This window comes from Panthera tigris, chromosome C1 (genome assembly GCF_018350195.1).
Source record: "Panthera tigris isolate Pti1 chromosome C1, P.tigris_Pti1_mat1.1, whole genome shotgun sequence".
Classification (NCBI taxonomy): domain Eukaryota; kingdom Metazoa; phylum Chordata; class Mammalia; order Carnivora; family Felidae; genus Panthera; species Panthera tigris.
The window spans coordinates 206060151-206074599 of NC_056667.1; the positions used below are offsets into that span (position 1 = coordinate 206060151).

General features: G+C 37.1%; 1 protein-coding gene across 4 annotated transcripts in view; it reads right to left on the bottom strand.

The window, feature by feature from the left end:
- The window catches only part of CUL3 (cullin 3), a 94363-nt gene that overhangs the window by 65636 nt on the left and 14278 nt on the right, over positions 1 to 14449 (bottom strand). For all 4 annotated transcript variants that reach the window (XM_042995481.1, XM_042995479.1, XM_042995480.1 and 1 more), the window contains one exon: positions 7570 to 7767. In XM_042995481.1, coding sequence (XP_042851415.1) covers positions 7570 to 7767 — 198 coding nt within the window. The remainder of the gene's footprint in view (positions 1 to 7569; positions 7768 to 14449) is intronic.

Sequence of the window (14449 nt, forward strand, 5' to 3'; positions counted from 1 at the left end):
CTCATTTATGAGGCTCCCACATTACTCAATTCTTACTACAGAGTTAATAATTTGAGAGAAAGAGGGGAAATTAAGCATAAGGCTAATCTAAGAAACTATTAAGCATCACGAAATTAGAATAAAATTCTTGCCACATTAAAATAGGAGTTTCTCCCCTGATTTTAAGAAACGATTAAAAATGTTTTTCTCTCTCAAAAATAAATAAACATTTTAAAAAGGAGGGAGGGGCGCCCGGGTCGCTCAGTTGGTTAAGTGTCCAACTCTTGATTTTGGCTCAGGTCACGATCTCACGGTTTATGAGTTCGAGCCCCATGTTAGGCTCTGCGCTGACAGTGCGGATCCTGCTTGGGACTTTTCTCTCTCCTTCCTAAATATAAATAAATATTTTTGAAAAAGAAAATGTTTTTATTCTAAATACTTATTATGGCACAGGAAAGAACAATGATAAACTTTAAAACTATAATCTTCCTAAGTCTTAATAAACCAAAATTATCGACACACAAGCCATTATACAATTTTAAAGCTCACTGAGATTATTAACAAAAACAATCCCAATCTCATTTTATAAATTAATAATCTGAAATCCAGGAGAAAGTCTAGTAATTTGTTCAAGACTGTTAGTGGTAGAATTAGGCCTAAAGCCCAGTTCTCCCTTCTTTCTACCCAGTACTTTTTCCACTGCAGCTACTTCTAGGTTATTTATTATTAAATATGGAGTGTTCAGTAGTGGATAAAGAAGAAAAAGAAGTCCTCAGTTACTTTACTATGAGCTTAAAGGCTTTCTGTCAAGTTTAAATCCCAAACAGCAATCTTCTAAAAGATGACTCCAAAAAAACCCAAACACATTAGTATCTTAACAATTTTGTCAGCTACACCTCAATAAAGCTGAAGGAGGGGGAAAAAAATTAAAAACAGGATGGTTCTAACCTTACCTAACCCTGCCCACAAGTAACAGAACTGACTGGCACTACACTGAAATTTAAAGTAGTCTTTAGGGGCACCTGGGTGGTTCAGTCGGTTGGGCATCCGACTTCAGCTCAGGTCATGATCTCACGGTTTGTGAGTTCAAGCCCCACGTTGGGCTCTGTGCTGACGGCTCAGAGCCTGGAGCCTGCTTCGGATTCTGTGTCTCCCCCTCTCTCTGCCCCTCCCCTGCTCATGCTCAGTTTCTATCTCTCAATAATGAATAAATGTTAAAAAAAGTAAATTAATTTAAAAAAACAGTCTTTAGCTATTACACACACACACACGCACACATATATACAACACAGACAAAATGATTATGAAAAACAAACTGCTAAATAAATGTTGACATTAAATGATTTTATAACTTAAGGTGAGAGCTGAGTCTTAAAGTACCTGGCTATTTTTCAGTTTCCATTGCAATCCTTAAATCTACATGAAACATTTAAATTCCTCAGGGTTAAATCTGAAGTCCCCATTTGTTTTCTTCTGTGTGAATTTATCTACTTCCAAAGCTTTATGTAGCATCTACATGCTCACAATTCCCAAATTTACATTTCCAGTCAAAATTTCTCAGAGAACTAGACTTGCGTATCCAATTTCACTGCCATCTTAAGATTAATATATTCAAATGGAAACTCCTTTTTCTACCCCAAACCTATGTTGAAAAAAATAGAAACACCTTGCTGTTCAAGAACCAAAAACCTAGAAGTCATCTTGGATTCCTCCTCCTCATTCCCTACACAATCTATTCAGAGGTAACAATCTTTCTATTTTCAAAGTATCCTGAATCTGAAATGTCTCTATCCCCAATGTCACTACACTCGTGTAAATCACCACTGTCGCTCACCTGAATTACTAGATTCCTCCTTCCTGCTCTGCTCACTTCAACTCTTGGGCCCTCTGATTTAGTCACCACATAGCAACCAGAGTAGTATTTTAAAAATCTGCATCAGATCACGTCTCTGTCTTGCTTAAAATTCTTGAATGACTTCCTAATGCACATATAATTAAGTATGAAACCTTTACACCATGGTTTCAATGCCTCTCTCCAAACCTCATCTTGTCCCATTCTTCCCCACTGCCAATACTTAATTCCCCATTCACAACAGGCTTTGTTTTCAATTTCTCTATTCCAGGGATTGGCAAAGGATGGCCTGCTGTCTTTCTAAAATAAAGTTGTACTGGAAAACTGCCACATCCATTCATTACATATGGTCTACTGCTCCTCCGGTGTTACAACAGGAGAGGGCTGAGGGACTGCCGACAGAGAACATACGGCTCAGGAAGTTGAAAATATTGACTATCTGGTCCTATAAAGAAACAATATTCTACAGCCATCCCCTTTGCCTGGAATGCTCTTCAACCCACTTTTGTCACGAGCACCTTCTCACTCTTCAAGTCCCAGTCTAAACATCGTTACAAGTATTACTTACTCAGAGACCCCCTTCTTGGCCTACATAGTTACCCTCTTCTTTATCGCCACAGCCCATTTTCTTCACTATGTTTTATAACTAAACATTTGTTTACTTGTTAATCTGTTCCATGTGTGCAGGGATCAAATGCATCCCAACTAATTTTTTACACCTAAGTCAGAGGTAGCAAATAACATACAGTTTTGAATGCTGAATTCTGTACTGATAAACCTTATGTGGATATTTTTGAGGCTTTAACAAAATGATCTACAATTTAAAAATCCTTAAAATTAGAAAGTAGCAGAACTTTTTTTCTCTAGTATAACCATGAATTTAAAGTTATTTTATTTAGAAATAAATGTGAAAGAAAAGCCAATCCCTGTGAATTCTGAAATGTTTTCATATTTTCTAAAATAAGACCAGAGTTTTTTCTTATGGCAAGGCACAAGAGCCATATCACACCCTAAGTTTTGCTTTGTGGTCTAGAGAAATCTACTGAATTCCTTTGGATCTCAGTTTCCTCAAAGGGACCATTCTTCCAGAGCTAGGAAGAATATACTAACCAAGTAAGAGAAAAGCATTTAGCTTTTCTATGTCGGCTTCAATTTTGTGAAATTACTTCTAAAGCCAATAATCAGTTACTTTCATCTCAAAGAAGTTCCTCCATTCGTGTGCTCTGATAGTTTACTTACGCCACTCTGCTTTACCAAAGATATTGCCCGGATGTTTACTATTCTCATCTTAAAACCAGGGTACTAGCAACTATGATAAACCAGCCCCAATTCTCCATAAAAATGTATTTCATCTGAAACCTTCAACATTAAAAAAAAAAAATAGGTTCTGGCTGCCTATACCATAGCACTGAAATGTTCACTTGAGTCGAAATAACTTTGCTTTAAAAAAAAAAAAAATGTTACTGCTTACGCAGTTCGGCAAACTGCTAAAAGCACAGTGAACAAAAAAACCCCTGATGACTAGACCACACAGTAAGGCTTTCAGAACCACAAAAAGGAATACATTCTGTGAGACTGAAGATGGTTACTTTGATCCCACAGAACCCTAAACCATTCTCTCACCTTCCTGTCAGAGAATTCAACGAACAAACGGGTAATAGCAATTATCGTGCAAATGTAGTTTGCACATTATGTTTTGCACATTATGTTAGTAACATTCCTAAGTCCCATTTGGTAGAAAAAACTGAGATTTCCTGCACCAGGGCACATTAAGACTACTGTATAATGGCCCTGTTCGTGTCCCCTTCATATAGTAGTACTATATTTGTGTGGTTAAGAGTAAAAATGAAATAAGTTAAGTAGAAAACCCAAAAATGAGCACAGATACTAGCAGAGGTTAAAAGACTTAATTCAGCTGAAATAAAGAAATGGATTCTGAGATAAACCAGCATTGGTACATCTAGTCAGAAATTGCCTAGTTTAAACTTGTCAAATGAGTGTTTGTCAAAGAAAAAAAAAAAAAATCGACGAACATGTTGAGATGCTGGTGATGTATCATTAATGCCCATGTAAGAGAAATAAAAAGAACGTGGCATATATAATTTCTTCAGCACAATTAACTTGACTACACGTTCTCTGGAACATATTATAGGGAACTAACTGCCTATATTTCGAAGTAACAATTAACCTCAGGTATGGGACCACCTTAAGCAACTCACAAATATGCTGAAACTCTTCCAGTTAGCACAGAGGAATGTTCACATGACTTCAATTTCTACCTAACCATGCTTCAGAGTTGAAAAATCACTTAAACACGGATTTTCCACTCCGGTCTCCCCTCCTCTCCTTGCTTTTTGGAGGAGCCAATTCTCAACACAACACATAACTACAGATGTTTTTTCCGCATCTTTGCCCAAGCTGCAAAGCAGCACTTCAAGACAAACAAAAACGGCAAATCGCACATTCAGGCCAACTCCTACTGAGCTATCTTTTTCGTCACTTGCCAATTTCTTAGTATATACCCAAAAAGGGCTACTCCAAGTCTCTTCATCACGTTTCCAGAAGATGCACGGTTTAATTATTAGATTTGTAATAGTTTTAGAACTAAAGAATCTCAGGAGGTATTACTGCCAGCTCCTTCGTTTTAATTATAAATAAAGCAAGAGCTAAAATTTAAAGGACTATAGCTTTACAAACACTGAGGCAATTTACTTGAATCCCCTCATTTTCAGTGTGTTTACTGCATCTTGATCCATCCATTGTGCCTCAGGAGCAGATCTACAGAGAAGTCAAGGGCTCAGCCTGAAGCCACACTGCCTGAATACTGTTCCAGCTAGGCCACTTACTAGCTATGTTCATCTGGACAGATCACTAAGTCTCTGTGCCTTGGTTTCCCCACTCGTAAAACAGAGGAGAATCGTAGTATCCGGCTCATTAGTTTGTGACCAAGAACTAAAACATGTAAATGCACTAGAACTGAACCAAGCACACAGCCACTACCATCATTCACCATGGAATCTCCGGCAAATGAGAACGTGCCTCTGTTCTACCGTTAATTCTCAGTCGTTCTCAATTCCGCAGTCTCTCCATATCCAAGAACTCCGATGCTCCAGTCTTCTCCCCTTCAACAGCTTGAAGCAAAATTCTCCCACTCCACATTTCTTCTTTCTTTTGATGCCAAGTTTCTTAAATTAGACTTCTTCATTTCCCACACCTACGTACCAGTTTGTTTTTGAAGACTTGTCCTTTGGCTCTGAGATGTTTGTTCTCTGGACTCCAACACTTAATCCTCAGTACGTGCTACCACACGTCCAATCTCGATCTCCAGTTCGGAGTTCCTGCTCAAGCTCTAAACCTGTATATCTCTAAACACAATTCTGTGATGATCTCACACTCAATTTCCCTCACATGTGAAATGATCTCTAAGGCTGCTTCCAACTATAAAAATCTCTAATATTACCGAAAACAAAATTTGTCACCTCCTCAATCTATTCATTTCTAGCCTATCGCTTTACTCAAAAATTTCCAGGTTCTCCCCTGCTTCTAGCAAACAACCTCCCAATTCTACATTTATATATCATTTTCATCCTAATCTTCTTAAAATATTCTGTCACATTGTCATCCACTTAAAAATTTCCAAAAAAACTCCACTGTTAAGTCCAAATTCCTTAGCTTGACATTCAAGTCTTTCTCCAATCTGTTCCCAAACCACCTTTGCAACATTACAATCTATTAATCCCCACAAATTATTATATACCTCAAATTCTTCTTTACCACCTTTAGTACACATTAAGTATACCAAATTTATTATTTCTGTATAATCACATGACATCTGCCATCCTGGAATGCCTTCCACATTGTTCACTTATATCCCAAATTTTTCACGGCTCAGTTCAATTTGATATCTTCCCATGAAATCTTACAGCCCAGGATAATCTCTCCCTCCTATGAATTCCTAAGCCATTTACTGCTCATTCAATTCATTTGCCACTTAATTATGTAACGCCTCACACTGGTATCCAAATGTCTGCATCATCTCTTACATCACAGTAAAGACAAGGGTATCATAACCCTTCGCACCCACTGCACTTTCCTAGAAAGCTGTGGAGGGCGGGCACTAAAAAAACCTGTTGATTGCATGAAGAACACAATCACTTTGCTTCTTGAAACACTAGCTACCTGCTTACATAATCCCATTTAAGAGAAAGAAATTATGGAAGGAATAGTAGAAACAGAAAGTGACTATTTTGTAACCACCACAGTTATAATGATTCATGCAAGAATCATCAATGGATGCTAAAACCATCACATGAAAGTTTCTTGGGGAACAGGATATTTATACAGTCTCAAAATATATCTGAACAAATTACTTATGAATTACAAAGGGAAAAAAGGTACCTTCACAGTGGAGAAATCTGGCGGACACCAAGTGATCAAAGTTAACATCACCAATAATGGGATAAACTGACATCATGTGCCTCCTGATGTGATGCACTGAGGACACAACATCACTTATGTATTATTCCTGCCAAAAATGCATAACCTGAAACTAGTCATGAGGAAACAATCAGACAAACCAAAAACCGAGGGACAATCTACAAAACAACTGACTGGCCTATACTCGTCAAAAATGTCAATGTGCTGAAAAACAAAAAGCTGAGGAACGGAGTGTATGATCCTGGATTGGATCCTGGATCAGAAAATGAACTGCTCTAAGGACATCACTGCTACAGAGGACAACTGATGAATATGAATGTGGACTGTATCTGGTAACAGTATTATAGTAATGTTAAACTGCCTAATTTTGAACATTGTTCTTTGGTTAAGTGAGAGAATTTCCTTGTTCTCAGGACAAACATCCCAAAGTATTTGAGGGTAAATGATTTTAAAACTTATTCACTAATTGTTCAGTAATAGTAATATCAATAATAGTAATAATAACCATTATCAACAGCAAGATTGGCAAAATGTTAGCAACTGTTGAATCTACAAGAGATCACTGTACTGTTTGGTGCAACTTTTCCATTTGTTTTCAAAATAAAATTTAAAAAACGAACACCCTACTACCACACAAAAACTTTGAGAAGTTTTTATTTATCTGTGGTATTTTACATTTCATCAGACAATCTTAAAAGCAAGACATACTTGCAATAGAAAAGTTTGCTTTATATAAAGATTTATTCTAAAAAAACAAAAACATCATTTTAGAACCAAAGAAACATTTTCTAATGTTAATAGCCCAACACTAATTTATGTTGTTTTTTTTTAAAAAATTCATGTTTACTATGGAACTTGGTTAAAACAGTCAATTTCAACTGGTGAAAAGTCTTAGACGGTATTTTTTAAACATTGTAGTTTTATTCCTTTCAAGTATACAGAGGAAGTAGAGAAAGCTAAAATGGGCTGACTGATTAAGCATTTCAAGGAAAAAATAATGATCTGTAAATCACACATTAATAAACAAGCATTTATAAGTTAATCAAAGTCTGTTTCCTTAATAATGATTACAAAGAATGTATTTATCATAAATCACAAATTTCATCTTCCCTCAATTATCAAAAATTGTGACTTAGCTGGTTAGAAATTCTGAGTGAGGTTTTAGAATACAGCCACTAATTATTATTTCTCTAGGCTTCCTACAGCCTTTAAAGCTAACACTGCTAGTCACAGTACTATATAGTATATAAAGGATTTTCTAGATTCCATAGAATTAGCAATAGTCCTTTAAGGTTGGATACCTTATTTATGAGATGTTCGGTAACAACTTCTCTTAGTCCAGTGTAGAGCTTTTCTCCGTGTTTATGCAAAACCATTGTATAAGCATTTCTATAGAGCTCCTCAAAACTAAGACCACTGTTATTCTTACGCTGGATTTCTTGAATTGCATTTTTCAGAAGGTCCCAAATGCTGTTTACATATTTTTCATCCATGGTCATCTGTAATATCCAAGAGAGACAAAAAGACAAAAAAAAACACCAATGGTTGAAAATCTTTCTGTATTTGTCCACAGAGTAATTATTTTATTATATGGCTATGACTATAAATCTGCATTACTTAATAAGGATGTTAACAGTCTGTTCTAACAAAAATTAAAAAATACACATAAGAATAGTTTTTAGAGCTGACAAAGCCATTTTTTTTTAAAAAATCCTTAAGACTTTCCTCCTTTCTTACATGCATCAAAACCCTCCAATTTAAATGAAATCATAATCCCCGATGTTAATACCTGGCTTTAGCCAAAAGTGTTAAGACATCCTTCCCTTAGTTTATTTAGTGGAATACAAGCTCAGAGAGATGCTGAGACAGAAAGAGTTCCCTAATTAAAAACAAAAAAAAAAAAACGAAACTGAGGACATGAACACTATTTTCCTCTCCTGAAGATTTACAGAGCTCCTTAGCAAATTAAAGATTGGAAGAAGACGTGCAATTAAAAACAAAACAAAAACCCCACATTTTCTGTTTAACCTAGGATTCTCTTATTTTCTTCCTTTCCCGGTTCAGATTCCACAGTCCCATCATTTGTAGCTACCTTGTATACACCCATGAATCAGTTGCCCCTCTCCCCTCCAAAATACTTACCATTCTAAACCACACCTACCCACCAACTCCTCACACTCACCCATGTGTGTAGCTGAAAGTAAATGAGTAACACACACACACACCCATATTCAATAGGTCTTGGTTTAAATTCATAACCACTAACCACAAGTGGGCCCAGAGTACAACCCCACCATCCTACATTCTAGACCGTTAACTCTACCAAACAGCTGATTTTATACCATCTCCTTCATCCTCATTCTAGGATAATGACTTGCTTCCTGTTCTGAGAAAACAGAAACAATCTGAAGACACAATGCACAAACCCCAACCATATCCACCAATCTATAGGATTATGAATCAATATACCCTGCTAGTCCTGGTGCTCAAAGTACCAAGTTCTTCTGCTCAAATTATAGCACAGGGACTAGAAACATAGACATCATCAAGGACTTACTACAGAAATGCAGAATTTCAGGCTCCACCCCACACCTACAGAACCATAATCAGCATTTTGAACCCAGGTGATACCTATACAGAACGAAGTTTAGTTCCATGCCAACTCACCTATAAAGAACCTCCCTTTACCAATCTCCCTTCTCCTCATCATCACCACATTCTTTCCTCTCTGCTAGATAATTTCCACCCACATTCAAAATCATCAGTTTCCCATGTTAAAAAGAAATCCTCACAAACCCTCATACTTCTCCAGTACCATCAAATTTCTCTTTTCCATTTACAGAGAAATCACAAGACTTAAGAGATTTCTACATTCACTGACTCCAAGCCCCACTTCCCCCACTGTATCTTGACTCTACTCCAATAAGGCTTTCATTTCTACTGTTTCACTGAAACTACTTGACAAAGTCATCAGCGACTTCCATCCTGCTAAATGTCAACGGTCAGAGTTTTAGTTCTCATCATACCTGACCCATCTGGCAGTTAATGAAAAAGCTGATCATGCCTACTCCTTGAAACAGATTCCTTGCTTTGCCTTCCAAGCATTACAATCTCTTGTTTTTCTTCCTATTTCTCTAGCTTCTATTTGTCAGTCTGCTTACTGGTTCCTTCTCACAGCAACCTCCCACCCTAAACCCCTCTGGCCACAACTCAGTTTTCAGGTGAAGCTGGTCTCATCTATGTTCACGGCTTCAAGTTAACCTCAAATTTATAGACCTCGTTTGGCCTTCTGCCCTTGATGTCAGAGTTCTACATTCAGCACCTTTTCAATGTTTCCACTTGAATACCTACGAAGCATCTCAAATTTACCGTGTCCAAAACAGAAATCCTAATCTTTGCCCCCAAAGTCTGCTTCCCCTGCAGCCTTCTCCAAATGAGCAAATGTCCACACCATCCTTTCGGTTGCTAAGGCCAAAAGTTTGTAATCCCTTGTATTCCCTCATCTCGATTCTAATCCCAACAGGAAATTCGATTGTTTCTACCTCCAAAATGTACCCAGAATCTAACTCCTGCTCACCTCTTCCACTACTACTAGCCTTATCCGAACCACCATCAACTCTCAGACCATCCCAACAGCCCCCTAACTGGTCTGTTTCTGCTCTTGGCCCACTATCATGCCACTCTTCTGCTCACAACCCTCAAGTGACTTTTCATTGCTCTTGGAGTTATAAGTCAACGTCCTTATACAAACTACAAAATGTGACTCAATCTGATCATCTGACTTCATCTGTTCCTCCTTGCTCACTCTGCTCCAGCACACCAGCCTCTTTGCTATTCTTCTGAAGGTGTCAAACAAGTTCACTTTGAGGTGTTTGTATCTGCCACTCTCTATTGTCTCTCAACTGTTCTTCCCTAAGGCATCTCCATAGCTCAATCACTTTATCAACCTCACAAACGCTGCTCATCACCATAAAATAAAGCTTTAACTGCTCACTCCCTTTAAAATAGCAGTCTACTCTTACCAGTGACCCCCAAATTCCAATACTACATTCCATACTTCTTTTCCTGGCCTCCCTCTTCCAGCCAAATGTCCACTCCATGAAGGCAGGGATTTTTTTCACTGTGGAATCCCTCACCAACTGAAGTAATACATGGCATATAACAGACATTCATACTTGTTGACAGAATGATCTCCTACTAATCTCTAAGGAGCTGTTATTATGCCACATATAACCCACATGTTCTGCATTCACAACTTGGGAAACATGGCAACAATTACTCATCAGCTCCGCAAATATTTCTGACCTGAACTGAATAGAAATTACTGAGCTAATGGAATCCTCTCCAAAGAGGGCAGGAAGAAACTTCTGGAGGTGATGATGAGTGTGTTTATTGCATAGGTTATGTTGAAGGCTTCACAGGTGAATACTTACCTACAAATCCATCAAGTTGCACACCTCAATGAAGTGGTTTATGGAAAAAAAACAAAACAAAACACAATCCTTTGCAAGCTATGTCCAATGGGTATGAATGTGGAAGAGTAAGGAACATAGGTAGGCAAAATAGTTCTTTCCGTCACCCTAGCAACAAAATATCAGTTCAACCCTCAATCATAGAGGATTCTTAAGCAGAGGACTCAAACTGAGTCTTATTATTCTAATCTTTTCTGGGGTGCTTAAAAAGGAACTCTTTAACAGAACAACTTTTTTACTACTCAAATCTTCTTCAAATCCCAGGTCTACCAGAAACTTTTCCAAAATGGCCTTTAGAGAATTTACCCCAACATCAAAACTACTATCTATTTTTATCACGTATCCTGACACATAGGATGCCATCCATGTATTTTAAGATGTAGCTGGTCGTAAGTTCCCATAAATAAAACATACAAGTCCATGTGATAATGACGGCCTCAAGTACTCCATGTATGTGTGCAATGTGGTTTTAGTTTGCTGGCAGCATATACAGAGATTATTAAAAAGCAGACTAAAAACATCTCTTGACATTAAATAACGAATGAATAAAGCAAAACAATTCCAGAGAAAAACCAAGTTAATGTGGACTATAAACTCCAGTGATAACTATACTGCTAATAGTTGAGCAAAACTGCAAATGATCTTTCCAGGCTCTAAGTAAGTTCCCATGAAAGCTAGAAAATGTACAAAAATATCTCTACCCGTCATGAATTACTAAATTTGCTATTAGAAACTAAAGAATTTTAAAAAACATAAATCAGAGACTTTGACTACTGTAGGAATTTCCTTTACATTATAATAAATCATTTCTTACATATATAAACCAAGAGTCATTTTATAATCCAAGACTGTATGCAGTATTTTCTTCAGTATTCATGTTTTATGGACAGAGTAGAGATGGAGCGAAAGGATAACAATGTTTAGGTGTAGAAATTTTCAGGTAAATAAAAAGAAAGTAGACCCAGAGAGACTGAATGACTTACCCCAAATCACAGAAATTAGGATTTATATATCCCCAAATCTAGTCCAAACTACTGAATCACATTACATTGCACTGTGCTAATATGATATAGTACTATCACAGTGTCAGTCACTGATTTTCCTGGGAAACACAGTGTGGAATATTAGTAGAGTATCTAACTTTTGCTGTCCAAAAGGCCTGGATTTGTGTCATGGTTTTGCTAAATTAACAACCCACGTGACCTTGGAAAAATTACTTAAATCTTCATTTCCTCACTTGTTAAGGAGGTTCAGTGACAGTATCTAGCTCAAAGGACTAACATGGAAGATTAAAGAAGGTCAGAAGAATTTAGCCCAGCCCAGGACACAGCACAATCCCTCACATGTCGACTAACAAAAGTTTCCAGTGATAGAATCTCTTGAACTCTCATCAATGGGAATAACTGTCACAAAGAAAAAAAACAAACAAACAAAAAAAAAACTTTTCAAGCTTAATAAAAAAACAAAAAACAAAAAACAAAAAACATGAGCTAAAACAACAATACTTAAGGGTACAACTATGCTAAAAGCAAGTCAATATAATGAAGCCTTCTTTCAGAAACAGTATTCTCTACTTCATATCTCCTATTCTTCCAGTGCCATTTTAAATGGCATTTTAATCCCCAGGGCTCTGTCTTTGGCTGTTTTCATTCTATACTGGGTCACTATGCATTTCCATCCATTATCATGATTACAATTATTACCCACACATCTAAAGTTCAAAAAATTTTAAGACACCAGATTAGCAAGGGATTCTGAAGCTTCCTAAAACTGCATACAAAATTTTACCAAATAATGTTGTGTGCATTTTCTTTTTCTGGATGATGAGTCTTGAGCTCTTTCAGATTTCCCACGAAGTTTGGCCCACATCTCAAAGAATAAGTTACTGGCTTGTGTGGTAATTGCTCCCAAATCTGTACTGCCAGCCCAGATGTTCCTCCAAAACATGAAACTACCGTATTCAATTGCCTGCTGGACATCTCAAACTAAATGCTCCAGAAACAGATCAAACTTACCATGTCCAAAAGCCCTGTTAAACTAACCCTCCTCCTATATTCTTTAATTCACAAACCAGCTAGTTTAGAAGCATGTATAACTAGCTGGTTTGTGAATTATTTATGTATAACTTTTCTTCTTCCTCTCTCATCCCCATCTCATCCAATCATCAGGTGCTGCTAACAGTAGGACCAAAATATTTCTCAAATATGCTCCCATTCTTTCATCCTGCATACTACTGTCCTAAAACTTTCCTCTAGATCACTATGACAGCATTCCAACTATCATGAACTCGAATACCTCTCAGAATCTATCTTCCTCAGAATCACCATTTAAAAAATAAATATGAGTATCATGCCCCTGTTCAAAACCTAGTTCTCATTAATAACAGGGTGGAAGGATGTACTTTAAAAGTGTACTTTAATCATATTCAAAATCTAGTCTCTTCCTACTTCTCTAACTTCATCTTTCACTCACTACTACATTTATTCCTAACAACATTAAATCAGTGGTTATTCCCATCCAGTGAGACACCTCCCCCTCATTCACCACCCTCCCATGTCGCCTTTTTTTTTTTTTTCATTAAATTTTGTTTTTTTTTTTTACTTTTTCTTATTTTGAGAGAGACAGAGACAGCTTGAGCGGGGGAGGGACAGAGAAAGAGAGAAAGAATGAATCCCAAGCAGGCTCCATGCTACCAGCTGCAGAGCCCAATGTGGGGCTTGAACCCACAAACTGTGAGATCATGACCTGAGCCGAAACCAAGGGTCAGGCGCTCAACCGACTGAGCCACCCAGGCGCCCCATCTTCCCATGTTTTCTTAAAATCCTCTCCTCTGCCTCTTCTATATCTGATTCTTTACAAAGATTCTGAACACAGCTCTGATGTCCTCTATCCTCCAGGAATCCTTCCCTGACCTTCCATCGCAGAGTGGACTCCTTCTCAGCTCTTTCATAATACTCAGGTCATATCTATCACTACACTCCATACTGCTTCATAATTATCTGTGCATCTTTTTCCTCCAGTAGACTACAAGATACTTAAGGAGTTATATATTTTTCTTCAATGTCACTTAGAAGGCCATAAACAAATGCCTGGTGAAAGTATCTTGATTTATCTGTATTACACTAATGCAATTTTGAAAACACGAACATCTGAATTAGTAAGCATAAGGATATGGAAATATATTTTAAGGTGCTTATCTACTGCAATTAACGTAATTTTAAAATAATCAAATGTCCTTTTCAAATAAAGTATAATCATGTGCAAGCAAGCAATAAACCCTTAAATTTCATTTATCAAGTAGTATTTTCAGATTTTCCTATTCACTTAACTACTTAATCATTAACTTTATTAATAAATATTAACTAGGAAGAAAATCATAGGCAGAAAAGCCCCTTCAGGAGAGGATCCATAAGCTACAATCTTTCCCCTAAATCAAAAAACTGAAAACAAAGGAAATGGGCTTCAAAAGCAGATTCTTCTATATGCATGCTTTTGGTCTTAGAATCTACTGAACATGTCAGTAACAGTGCTAAAATAATTATGTTATTGATGAACCTCAATTTCTCACCCATCCTTGGTACAGAATACAACATTAACTGCCAGTTAACCTCTAATCTCATCAATATTTTTAGAATTTTTTTTTAATGTTTACTTATTTTTGACAGCCAGAGTGTGAGCAGGGAAGAGGTAGAGAGAGTGGGAGACAAAG